Source organism: Mesoplodon mirus, assembly GCF_964341445.2.
Source record: "Mesoplodon mirus genome assembly, chromosome: 3".
In the NCBI taxonomy this organism is placed as follows: domain Eukaryota; kingdom Metazoa; phylum Chordata; class Mammalia; order Artiodactyla; family Ziphiidae; genus Mesoplodon; species Mesoplodon mirus.
Window position 1 is genome coordinate 4,382,473 of NC_138978.1, and position 13,168 is coordinate 4,395,640.

General features: G+C 50.0%; 1 protein-coding gene across 1 annotated transcript in view; it reads right to left on the reverse strand.

Moving 5' to 3' along the window:
- ACOT7 (acyl-CoA thioesterase 7) overlaps window positions 1–13,168 on the reverse strand; it is a gene marked incomplete at its 5' end in the record, with an annotated part of 92,957 nt that overhangs the window by 16,284 nt on the left and 63,505 nt on the right. Inside the window, one exon of the mRNA XM_082613821.1 lies at window positions 243–427. Coding sequence (XP_082469947.1) covers window positions 243–427 — 185 coding nt within the window. The remainder of the gene's footprint in view (window positions 1–242; window positions 428–13,168) is intronic.

The window sequence follows — 13,168 nt, forward strand, 5'->3', positions numbered from 1 at the left end:
GTAAGGGGTGCCTCTCACCTTGTCTGCCCAGTCCCTCCCCCACAGTCCGCAGGGATGGGGCCTCACGTTTGACCTGCCCCGCAGCTAAGGTCGCCGGCCCCTCAGGAGCTGAGTGGACCCAGCTGCCCAGAATGGATTCATGTAGCTCGGTTTCTCCTGGGAGCCCAGCAAGCACCGAGCGGGCCGGCCCAGCAGCGGGGGCAGCTGCCCCCAGGGACGCACGGGCCGGAGGGGCCACTCACCACGAGCTGGGGCACAGGCAGAGACTTGCCCTCCTGGCTCAGGGACACATAGGTGAAGAAGGCACTGGCGGCCCGGTAGCGCTTCTGGGAGTTGTCCACCACGGGGTCGGAATCCACCAAGACCTCGATCTCCATGGACTTATTGCTGGTGAAGGTCACACGCCCAGAGATGGTGATGACACAGCCTGCGGAGCACAGACAGCGGGTCAGGGAAGCCTCGACCCAGGGCGGCCAGGCAGCCGGGTCGGGCTGGGCAGGGAGGGTGCAGAAATCAGCAGTACCGAGGGTGCAGGAAGACAGTCGGTTAGACAGCACAGACCATCCCGCTAACTGCCAGGACATCACGACGACAGCACAGTGGAGCCCCCTGAGTGTTCACCTTTCTAGTTAGTGAGAGGGCGTTTCCTTCACTTACAGAAACATTTAGAGCGGAAGGGATCCTGGTGGCCACCCAAGCGTGGGTCTCTATTCCCCGGGAGAGGCAGCGTCTGCTGGAAGGATGCTTCCAGTCAGTCCTGCCCCTCAGGGGCCAGCCCCCAACCTGCTCTCAGGTCCCTCCGCAGGTTAAGGACAAACCTGCACTGTCCATGCTTTGGCCTTACTTGTGCCACCGGAGCCACACGGCTGCCCCACCAAGTTGCTCTGAGCGCCACTAAAGAACCTTCCTCCACCCTCCCCAGCCCCACCCCCCCACCCCCCAGCTCCCTGGCTCCAGCGTTCCTGATGCTGGTCTGAGGGCAGCGTCACATGCACCGTCAGGCCAAGCTGCCACGCTGACCGTGGTCCTAAGTCCTAAGTCCCCCTGGAGCCACTGCACTGCAGCCCACGTCCGCCTACCCTCTGTGCAGGTGGGACTGCGTCTGTCCCGTCAGGCTGCCCTCCGCGTCGGTCTTGCCCACTGGACCAGCGCTCTCCTCTGAGCTGCGGATCTGCCCTCCGACGACACCCCCGCGGCCCCGCCCACGGTCAGAGCCCCCAGGTGCTCCCCACCATCCACACCAGCAGTTTCCCTTGTAGACAGTCACACGTTCCTGGAACACTGTGCTGGGGGCCCCGCTCTCCCTCCACTCTGCCCCAACCTCTCTGCACTCCCCATGCCCCTGAGTCCTGAATACCTACCCTAGAGCATCCCTTCCGCCCCCACCCTCCTGGTCACGGGCTCCCAACTACCACTGGCCTCGGCCTCCCGTCCCTCGACTTCATCTCATGGAGCCCAGCTTTTCTCGTATAAACAGAAACAAGTTGCCTCACGGGGTAACTATGGGGCTGACATGAAACGAGCCAGGTGCCGAGGCTCCTGCCTGGTGGCAGGAGGCACGCAGTGCGGTCATTACCGCCAGCAGTGCGGGTTTGGACCCTGATGCAGCACTAATCCTTTCCACTGACATGTGGTCAGGACCACCATCCCAAATGCAGCCTGGTTCCGGGCTGGGCTCAAGGAAGTCCCTGGTCAGGTCTGACTGGTGCTGACTGCAGGGACCTTTTAACACCCCGGGAACCCCAATGTCCCAGCTCCATGGAGACAGGCCCCCACAAAACATGTTTAGAGACCAGGAAGACAGACAAGTTGGGGCAGCAGGTGGCTGTTAGGGTGGTGAGCACGTGGGCAGCCAGAAGCGGGAGCGGTTATCCGTGGCATGCAAAGCGCCTGGGCCCACCCTGGGAACAGCCCCCATACGGCCCACAAGGGCCACTTCCAGGGGAGCAGGAAGGGGAGGTGGGCATCCCCGAGGGTCTCCAGGCGTCCCTGCCTGTCCCCATCATGCCACCCCCAGTGCCAGCCAGCACCCTCTCACCCACGACCAGAGAGAAGACTTGGGGCCCATGAGCCGAGAGGCAGGGAGGCACAAGACTGCCCCTCAAGAGGAAACCCGCCAGAACTCCCTGGCCAAGGGGCAGGGATGCGGGGGCAGTGAATTCGGGGCATTGCAACAGTGACCGTTTGTTCAAAGAACAAATGGAAACACACCCTTGCTTTGTCTCCTGTGCAAGCCCCCCCACCAACCATGTGGCTAATCACGTCTCATTTCAGGTAGAAATCCGAAGAAACTTCTAATCAAAAGTGATTTCAAACAACAAAGAAGTTGATTATGAGCATTAGACACAAGAGGATGCCATCTTGAGTGTCACTCATGGCAGGAGACACAGTGATCACTTCTTTTTAAAATTTTTAAATTTTTTTGGCTGCGTTGGGTCTTTGTTGCTGCGCACGGGCTTTCTCTAGTTGCGGCGAGCAGGGGCTACTCTTCGTTGCGGTGCGCGGGCTTCTCATCATGGTGGCTTCTCTTGTTGCGGAGCACGGGCTCTAGGCGCGCCGGCTTCAGTAGTTGTGGCACGCGGCCTCAGCAGTTGCGATGCACAGGCTTAGCTGCCCCACAGCAGGTGGGATCTTCCCAGACCAGGGATCGAACCTCTGTCCCCTGCATTGGCAGGTGGTTTCTGAACCACTGGACCACCAGGGAAGTCCCTGATCACTTCTTAAAAGTCGGGAAAACTTCAATTATAGCCAAAACACCAGCCTCTTCACCTCTCAGAGATGGTGACATCTTTATTCTCACAGCCCACAGGCTTTATTTACCACTGGCTGGCCACCACGGGAAGGTGCTTGAAAGTTGGAAGATGGACTAGGTCATTGAGGGGCTGGGACCCAATTTGAAACTGACAAGGAGAGACCCCCGTGCTGCTGAGGGCCTCCCCTTCCCTGACCCTCGGCTCAGAAAGTGCACTCTGGGGTCTGTGGCCATTCGCTGGGGATGGGGTGGTCCGAAGCACCTCAGGGCAGCTCCAGCCATGTCCACGGTTCGTCAGCTCCCAGATGCTGGGAAGGCTCCCACCAAATCCCTCACCTCCTGCCTCCTCCGCTCCCACCACCCACTGCAGCTTCACTAGGCTCCCCCAGCACCCAAGAGTGTAGAGCGGCCCGTCCACAGTGGTGGAGGGTCGCCAGCAATGGGTCCCAGCTTTGTGGGAACAGACACCTCCACCCCACAGACCCCACGCCGCCCCTGCCCCATTGCCCAGCCCAGTCCACCCTCTCACGGCAGCTCGGGCGCCCCCCGTCGCTCTCTTTCTAGAACAGAGCTCCTCTCCTTCAGGGTATCCAACCCGTTTGATGGCCTGTCTGATGTTTGCCTCCCTCCCAGCCGGGGAACCCCACGAGAGCGGGTGCCCCATCACGCCTGAACCAACACGTAGCCCTGTGTGGACAGCGGGCCACTGCAGACTCCAGCCAGACGGGGACACTCCTGTAGACACTTCACCTCAACTAGCATCGTGGCCGCCCTCAGCCCGAGCAGTCCAGCAAGGCCGGGCTCCTTCCACCCTCCCCCAGGCACAGAGGTCAGAGCCGGGGACACTGGGGGCCCATCTGAGCAGGGGACAACCCCAGCCCGAGTCTAGCTTGGTTGCTGCTCACTTTGTCTCAAACTGCCAGAGCAGGCACGACCTGCCACGTGCTCAAGGGCGCTCCATGGGGCGGTGGTCAGATGCGTTCCGCCCTGACTGAGTGGTCTAAAGTGCTGAGATGCTGCCTGGGGACTTTTCCACTAGGTCACACATCCAAATCCGCCCAGGGGATGACTAGTTTATTTAAGAGTGGGGTGACTGGGGCTTCCCTGGTGGTGCAGTGGTTAAGAATCCGCCTGCCAATGCAGGGGACACAGGTTCAAGCCCTGGTTCGGGAAGATCCCGCTTGCCACGGAGCCACTAAGCCCGTGAGCCACAGCTACTGAGCCTGCGCTCTAGAGCCCGTGAGCCACAACTACTGAGCCCACATGCCACAACTACTGAAGCCCGCGCGCCTAGAGCCCGTGCTCTGCAACAAGAAGCCACTGCAAGGAGGAGCCTCACGCGCTGCAATGAAGAGTAGCCCCCGCTCGCCGCAACAAGAGAAAGCCCGCATGCAGCAAAGAAGACCCATCGCAGCCAAAAATAAATAAATACATATATATATATATTAAAAAAAAGAGTGGGGTGACCTGCTCAAGGGGAGAAACAGCATCTCCTAGTGGCACTGGGCGCCATGTGCCACCTTGGACAGGGGTGGGGTGTTGGGGCCACTCCGGATCCAGGGAAGGAGGCCAGGAAGGGACCAGCCAGTTCTCCTCTGAGCCTCTGAAGCAGGGACAGATTAGCCCTGACACAACCAGACAATCCCCATGAGTGTCTCCACAACAGGCAGCCTCTCTGAGCCCGAAGCAGCCCCTGGGGCCCCCAGTTCCCTCAGGCTACTGTGCCCTGGGAGGAGCCTTGGGGTCCTCAGGCTCTGGGGTCCAACAGGCCTGGGTTTGAACGTGGGCAGGGGGCAAGCCAGGAACATGCTGTGCCTCAGTTTCCTCATCTGCAATGGGTGCAGGAGTGGCCATCTCTCGGGGGAGGTCACTCCCGCATATTAGGTTGTCTGGACAGAAGCCCAGGACAGTCACTTCTGGTGGGCTCTGAGTGCCCTCTGCAACAGCCCTCCGGGGAAAGGCGTCTCAAACCCAAAGGGAGAGTGTGCCCGCAGAACTCCCTGTTGTGTCTGCAGGGGGTGAAAAGAACCGTTCCAGGGTTTCCATGGTGGCCCAGTGGTTAAGAATCCACCTGCCAATGCAGGGGACACAGGTCCGAGCCCTGGTCCGGGACGATCCCTCATGCCACAGAGCAACTAAGCCCGTGCACCACAACTACTGAGCCTGCGCTCTAGAGCCCGCGAGCCACAACTACTGAGCCTGCATGCCACAACTACTGAGCCCGCGTGCTACAACTACTGAAGCCAACACGCCTAGAGCCTGTGCTCCACAACAGAAGCCACCGCAATGAGAAGCCCTCGCACCGCAACGAAGAGTAGCCCCCACTGGCTGCAACTAGAGAAGGCCTGCGCGCAGCAATGAAGACCCAATGCAGCCAAAAATAAATTAATTAAACAAATAAATAAAGCGCTTATGGTTTCTTTGTCAATATCAGCCTAATCAATTAAAAGTGGAAATATTAAAAAGAAAAAAAGAATCGTTCCAACAAGGTAATGATAAGCAGTGACATTTAAAACAAAGCCCTCCCTTCCTTTTCCCGTTTCCACAGCAGGCACATTTACACCGGGCAAGAAGCTGCTTCTGACGCTGCCTAAATGAATAAAATGGGCAACTGTCTCCGCGAGGGAGTTCCAGCTCTTCCGCTGGTGAAGAACACGGCAACGAACCCCTGCCCCTCCTCCCTGGGTCCGCAGGACATTAGCAGTTGTGCGGATCTGACACTGAGGTGCGACCACATCCGTGGCGGCCCACAGGGGAAGAAGGCCTGGGTCACGGCTCAGCATCCCCAGCACGTGAGCCTGCCTGAGAGGAGGGTACTCAGCGGTGCTCACGGGGACCCCAGCTCCAGCACAAATGCTCTACGAGGGGCACGGACGAGCCTGCTGCCCCCACGCTCACCCCTAATCCCCGAACCTCAGAGGTGCCATGTCCTCGGCTGGGAGGCTTGGGACAGAGGGAGGGGCACTTCTGTTCATGCTGCCTTGAAACCCCAAGAGCTGAGGGGCCCCTTGTTCTTCCGAGTTTTCTGCCAGCGTCCTGTCCACAGGGCTCCCAGGGTAAGACACAGGGCAGGGAAAAGGCAGAGCGCAGAAGTGGGCTGGAGCCCGACCTGCCTCTCTGTGTCAGCTGGAATTTACTGTGGCAGGTGGAAGGAGGGTCCCCAAAGACGTCCATATCCTAATCCCAGGACCTGTGAAACTGTTACCTCACACGCAGAGGGACCTCACCGGTGTGATGCGGTTAAGGATTCTGAGGTGGGAGCTTAGCCTGGATCGCCAGGTGGGCCGCAGGTCCTCACAGTGGTCCTCAAAAGAGGATGGGAGAGCCAGGAGCCGTGGCAACAGACGCAGGGTCAGGGAGAGGCTGCCTGCTTTGAGGATGGAGGACGGGCCATGAGCCAGCGAATGCACGTTGCCTCTAGAAGCTGGAAAAGGCAAAACACGATTCTCTCCTAGAGCCTCCAGAAGGAACGCAGCCCTGCTGACCAAGGAAGAGACCTTTTCATTTTATTTACTTTGAATTATAATGGAAACAGCCACGTGTGGCTACTGACCGCTGTGGGAGGTGGCACTGGCATTGAGAGGATCCTGCAGGCAAATCTGACATAACCAGAGGACAGAGCTGCTGGGAGCAGAGACTGAACTGTCTGCCTCTGGCTGTCCGAATGCAGCAGGAAAGGGGGCCCCTGGGCTGAGACTGATGAGGGGGGGACGCGAGCAGAGCCGGGCCTTCCTTGGACTGGATGCCCCTGACTGCGAGAACCCTCAGCCCTGTTTCAAGCTGCTTGACGAAGGCAGGAGTTTCACACACAACTGCAGGGTTGTGGGGGGTGGCGCACAGCGGCGGCTCTGGCGGTCCAGTGCGGGCATCTAAGATGGATGGCACTGCGCTGATCAGCATCGCCCACCGAGGCTGACGCCCCCGGGCCCTCGCAGCGGACGCCATGTGGTTCAAGCCCGGCCGGTGGTGGGAAGGCACCAGGGCTTGGGGCTGAGAGCTCTGGCCCTGGAGCCGACTGTCCGGCCTCCCTGCCAGGCTCCACCATGGACCAGCCCTGCGGCCGGGGGCAGTTTCCTAAACCCCGTCATCGGCAGTTTCCAGATCGGAAAAACGGGGATAACAAGAGCTCTTGTCTCACACCCCCAATTGAGGGGTGATCATAAAAAGCACTTTATGAGCACAGTGTCTGGCACTGGAAAGTGAGCAACGTTTGCCAGAGTTAAACTTAAATAGACGGAGCGCCTGCAGTGAGCAGAGCTGTGAGCTCGTCTCTGTTTCTAAATCACGGTCGAGCTGCCTGGAGGGGCACAACCCCAGAGGGCTGGCAGGTGCCCCACCGGCTCCCCCAGCACCCGGGGCCTCTTCCAGGGCAGATTTCAGAAAGAGGACAGGGATTTGGAAAAGAAAACAGAATAATAAAACACTGTTCTTCCCAAGGCCACGTTGTCAAGTGTTGCAAACTTTAAGAACAGCTCAGCGTTTCAGCTCCGGAGAGCTGGGGCAGTGAATGTCCTTAAGAAAAACATGGAATCAGCAAAGTAACTTCGGTATTTCTTTTTTAATTTTTATTTATTTATTTAAAAAATTTTTGTTCTAGTTATTTCTGAGATATAAATTTTAAAGTAATAACTAGAATTATGACTTAAAACATTATATCAGAACATATAAGATTTTTAGAAACTTCATGTAATGTCTGAAACATTTATATTAACATATTTCCATACAAATAACCCAAAGAAAGTTTAGTATTAGTTGTTTTTTGTTTGTTTGTTTGTTTATACTGCAGGTTCTTTTTTTTAAATTTTTTAAAAAAATAATTAATTAATTTTATTTATTTATTTTTGGCTGCGTTAGGTCTTCCTTGCTGCATGCGTGCTTTTTCTAGTTGTGGCGAGCGGGGGGTACTCTTCATTGCGGTGAGTGGGCTTCTCATTGCGGTGGCTTCTCTTCTCATTGCGGTGGCTTCTCTTGTTGCAGAGCATGGGCTCTAGGCACGTGGGCATCCGTAGCTGTGGCTCGCGGGCTCTAGAGTGCAGGCTCAGTAGTTGTGGCACACAGGCTTCGTTGCTCCGCGGCATGTGGGAACTTCCCAGACCAGGGCTTGAACCCTTGTCCCCTGCATTGGCAGGCAGATTCTTAACAACTGCGCCACCAGGGAAGCCCCTGAAGGTTCTTATTAGTCATCAATTTTATACATATCAGTGTATACATGTCAATCCCAATCGCCCAAATCAGCACACCACCATCCCCTCCCCACCGTGGTTTCCCCCCCTTGGTGTCCATATGTTTGTTCTCTACATCTGTGTCTCAATTTCTGCCCTGCAAACCGGTTCATCTGTACCATTTTTCTAGGTTCCACATACATGCGTTAATATACGATATTTGCTTTTCTCCTTCTGACTTACTTCACTCTGTATGACAGTCTCTAGATTCATCCACATCTCTACAAATGACCCAACTTTGTTCCTTTTTATGGCTGAGTAATATTCCATTGTATATATGTACCACAACTTCTTTATCCATTCATCTGTCGATGGACACTTAGGTTGCTTCCATGTCCTGGCTATTGTAAATAGTGCTGCAATGAACATTTTGGTACATGTCTCTTTTTGAATTATGGTTTTCTCAGGGTATATGCCCAGTAGTGGGATTGCTGGGTCATGTGGTAGTTCTATTTTTAGTTTTTTAAGGATCCTCCATACTGTTCTCCATAGTGGCTGTATCAATTTACATTCCCACCAACAGTGCAAGAGGGTTCCCTTTTCTCCACACCCTCTCCAGCATTTATTGTTTGTAGATTTTTTGATGATGGCCATTCTGACTGGTGTGAGGTGGTACCTCATTGTAGTTTTGATTTGCATTTCTCTAATAATTAGTGATGCAGCAGCTTTTCATGTGCTTCCTGGCCATCTGTATGTCTTCTTCAGAGAAATGTCTATTTAGGTCTTCTGCCCATTTTTGGATTGGGTTGTTTGTTTCTTTAATATTGAGCTGCATGAGCTGTTTATATATTTTGGAGATTAATCCTTTGTCCGTTGATTCATTTGCAAATATTTTCTCCCATTCTGAGGGTTGTCTTTTTGTCTTGTTTATGGTTTCCTTTGCTGTGCAAAAGCTTTGAAGTTTCATTAGGTCCCATTTGTTTATTTTTGTTTTTATTCCCATTACTCTAGGAGGTGGATCGAAAAAGATCTTGCTGTGATTTATGTCAAAGAGTGTTCTTCCTATGTTTTCCTCTAAGAGTTTTATAGTGTCCGGTCTTACATTTAGGTCTCGAATCCATTTTGAGTTTATTTTTGTGTATGGTGTTAGGGAGTGTTCTAATTTCATTCTTTTACATGTAGCTGTCCAGTTTTCCCAGCACCACTTATTGAAGAGACTGTCTTTTCTCCATTGTATATCTTTGCCTCCTTTGTCAGAGTAGTTGACCATAGGTGTGTGGGTTTATCTCTGGACTTTCTATCTTGTTCCATTGATCTGTATTTCTGTTTTTGTGCCAGTACCATATTGTCTTGATTACTGTAGCTTTGTAGTATAGTCTGAAGTCAGGGAGTCTGATTCCTCCAGCTCTGTTTTTTTCCCTCAAGACTGCTTTGGCTATTTGGGGTCTTTTGCGTCTCTATACAAATTTTAAGATGATTTGTTCTAGTTCCGTAAAAAATGCCATTGGTAATTTGATATGGATTGCACTGAATCTGTAGATTGCTTTGGAGAGTATAGTCATTTTCACCATGTTGATTCTTCCAATCCAAGAACATGGTATATCTCTCCATCTGTTGGCATCATCTTTAATTTCTTTCATCAGTGTCTTATAGTTTTCTGCATACAGGTCTTTTGTCTCCCTAGGTAGGTTTATTCCTAGGTATTTTATTCTTTTTGTTGCAATGGTAAATGTTTGTTTACCATAATTTCTCTTTCAGATTTTTCATCATTAGTGTATAGGAATGCAAGCGATTTCTGTGCATTAATTTTGTATCCTGCTACTTTACCAAATGCATTGATTAGCTCTAGTAGTTTTCTGGTGGTATTTTTAGGATTCTCTATGTATAGTATCATGTCATCCACAAACAGTGACAGTTTTACTTCTTCTTTTCCAATTTGTATTCCTTTTATTTCTTTTTCTTCTCTGACTGTCATGGCTAGGACTTCCAAAACTATGCTGAATAATAGTGGTGAGAGTGGACATCCTTGTCTCGTTCCTGATCTTAGAGGAAATGCTTTCAGTTTTTCACCATTAAGAATGATGTTTGCAGGCTTCCCCAGTGGCGCAGTGGTTCAGAGTCCGCCTGCCGATGCAGGGGACGTGGGTTCGTGCCCTGGTCTGGGAAGATCCCACATGCTGTGGAGCGGCTGGGCCCGTGAGCCATGGCCGCTGAGCCTGCGCGTCCGGAGCCTGTGCTCCACAACGGGGGAGGCCACAACAGTGAGAGGCCCGCGTACCACAAAAAAAAAAAAAAAAAAAAAAAAAAGAATGATGTTTGCTGTGGGTTTGTCATATATGGCCTTTATTATGTTGAGGTAGGTTCCCTCTATGCCCACTTTCTGGAGAGTTTTTATCATAAATGGGTGTTGAATTTTGTCAAAAGCTTTTTCTGCATCTATTGAGATGATCATATGGTTTTTATTCTTCAGTTTGTTAATATGGTGTATCACACTGATTGATTTGTGTATATTGAAGAATCCTTGCATCCCTGGGATAAATCCCACTTGACTGTGGTGTATGATCCTTTTAATGTGTTGTTGGATTCTGTTTGCTAGTATTTTGTTGAGGATTTTTGCATCTATATTCATCAGTGATATTGGTCTGTAATTTTCTTTTTTTGTAGTATCTTTGTCTGGTTTTGGTATCAGGGTGATGGTGGCCTCATAGAATGAGTTTGGGAGTGTTCCTTCCTCTGCAATTTTTTGGAAGAGTTTGAGAAGGATGGGTGTTAGCTCTTCTCTAAACGTTTGATAGAATTCACCTGTGAAGCCATCCGGTCCTGGACTTTTGTTTGTTGGAAGATTTTTTTTTTTTTTTTTGCGGTACGCGGGCCTCTCACTGTTGTGGCCTCTCCCGCCGCGGAGCACAGGCTCAGTGGCCACAGCCCACAGGCCCAGCTGCTCTGCGGCACGTGGGATCCTCCCGGACCGGGGCACAAACCCGTGTCCCCCACATCAGCAGGCGGACTCCCAACCACTGCGCCACCAGGGAAGCCCCTGTTGGAAGATTTTTAATCACAGTTTCAATTTCATTACTTGTGATTGGTCTGTTTATATTTTCTGTTTCTTCCTGGTTCAGTCTTGGAAGGTTATACCTTTCTAAGAATTTGTCCGTTTCTTCCAGGTTGTCCATTTTATTTGCATAGAGTTGCTTGTAGTAGTCTCTTAGGATGCTTTGTATTTCTGCAGTGTCTGTTGTAACTTCTCCTTTTTCATTTCTAAAATTATTGATTTGAGTCCTCTCCCTCTTTTTCTTGATGAGTCTAATGGTTTATGAATTTTGTTTATCTTCTCAAAGAACAGCTTTTAGTTTTATTGATCTTTGCTATTGTTTTCTTTGTTTCTATTTCATTTATTTCTGCTCTGATCTTTATGATTTCTTTCCTTCTGCTAACTTTGGGTTTTGTTTGTTCTTCTTTCTCTGGTTCCTTTAGGTGTAAGGCTAGATTGTTTACTTGAGATTTTTCTTGTTTCTTGAGGTAGGCTTGTATAGCTATAAACTTCCCTGTTAGAACTGCTTTTGCTGCATCCCATAGGTTTTGGATCGTCGTGTTTTCATTGTCATTGTCTCTAGGTATTTTTTGATTTCCTCTTTGATTTCTTCAGTGATCTCTTGGTTATTTAGTAACGTATTGTTTAGCCTCCGGTGTGTTTGTGATTCTTACGTTTTTTCCCCTGTAATTCATTTCTAATCTCATAGTGTTGTGGTCAGAAAAGATGCTTGATATGATTTCAATTTTCTTAAATTTACTGAGGCTTGATTTGTGACCCATGATGTGATCTATCCTGGAGAATGTTCCATGCGCACTTGAGAAGAAAGTGTAATCTGCTGTATTTGGATGGAATGTCCTACAAATATCAATTAAATCTATCTGGTCTGTTGTGCCATTTAAAGCTTGTGTTTCCTTATTTATTTTCATTTTGGATGATCTGTCCATTGGTGTAAGTGAGGTGTTAAAGTCCCCCACTATTATTGTTTTACTGTCGATTTCCTCTTTTATAGCTGTTAGCAGTTGCCTTATGTATTGAGGTGCTCCTATGTTGGGTGCATATATATTTATAATTGTTATATCTTCTTCTTGGATTGATCCCTTGATCATTATGGAGTGTTCTTCCTTGTCTCTTGTAACATTCTTTATTTTAAAGTCTATTTTACCTGCTATGAGTATAGCTACTCCAGCTTTCTTTTGATTTCCATTTGCATGGAATATCTTTTTCCATCCCCTCACTTTCAGTCTGTATGTGTCCCTAGGTCTGAAGTGGGTCTCTTGTAGACAGCATATATATGGGTCTTGTTTTTGTATCCATTCAGCAAGCCTGTGTCTTTTGGTTGGAGCATTTAATCCATTCATGTTTAAGGTAACTATCGATATGTATGTTCCTATGACCATTTTCTTAATTGTTCTAGGTTTGTTTTTGTAGGTCCTTTTCTTCTCTTGTGGTTCCCACTTAGACAAGTTCCTTTAGCATTTGTTGTAGAGCTGGTTTGGTGGTGCTGAATTCTCTTAGCTTTTGCTTGTCTGTAAAGCTTTTGATTTCTCCATCAAATCTGAATGAGATCCTTGCTGGGTAGAGTAATCTTGGTTTTAGGTTCTTCCCTTTCATCACTTTAAGTATATCATGCCACTCCCTTATGGCTTGTAGAGTTTCTGCTGAGAAGTCAGCTGTTAACCTTATGGGAGTTCCTTTTTATGTTATTTGTCATTTTTCCCTTGCTGCTTTCAGTAATTTTTCTTTGTCTTTAATTTTTGCCAATTTGATTACTATGTGTCTGGGCGTGTTTCTCCTTGGGTTTATCCTGTATGGGACTTGCTGCGTTCCCTGGACTTGGGTGGCTATTTCCTTTCTTATGTTAGGGAAGTTTTCGACTATAATCCCTTCAAATATTTTCTCTGGTCCTTTCCCTCTCTCTTCTCCTTCTGAGACCCCTATAATGCGAATGTTGTTGCATTTAATGTTGTCCCAGAGGTCTCTTAGACTGTCTTCATTTCTTTTCATTCTTTTTTCTTTATTCTGTTCCGCAGCAGTGAATTCCACCATTCTGTCTTTCAGGTCACTTATCCATTCTTCCACCTCAGTTATTCTGCTATTGATTCCTTCTAGTGTAGTTTTCACTTCAGTTATTTTATTGCTCATCTCTGTTTGTTCTTTAATTCTTCTAGGTCTTTGTTAAACATTTCTTGCATCTTCTCGATCATTGCCTCCATTCTTTTT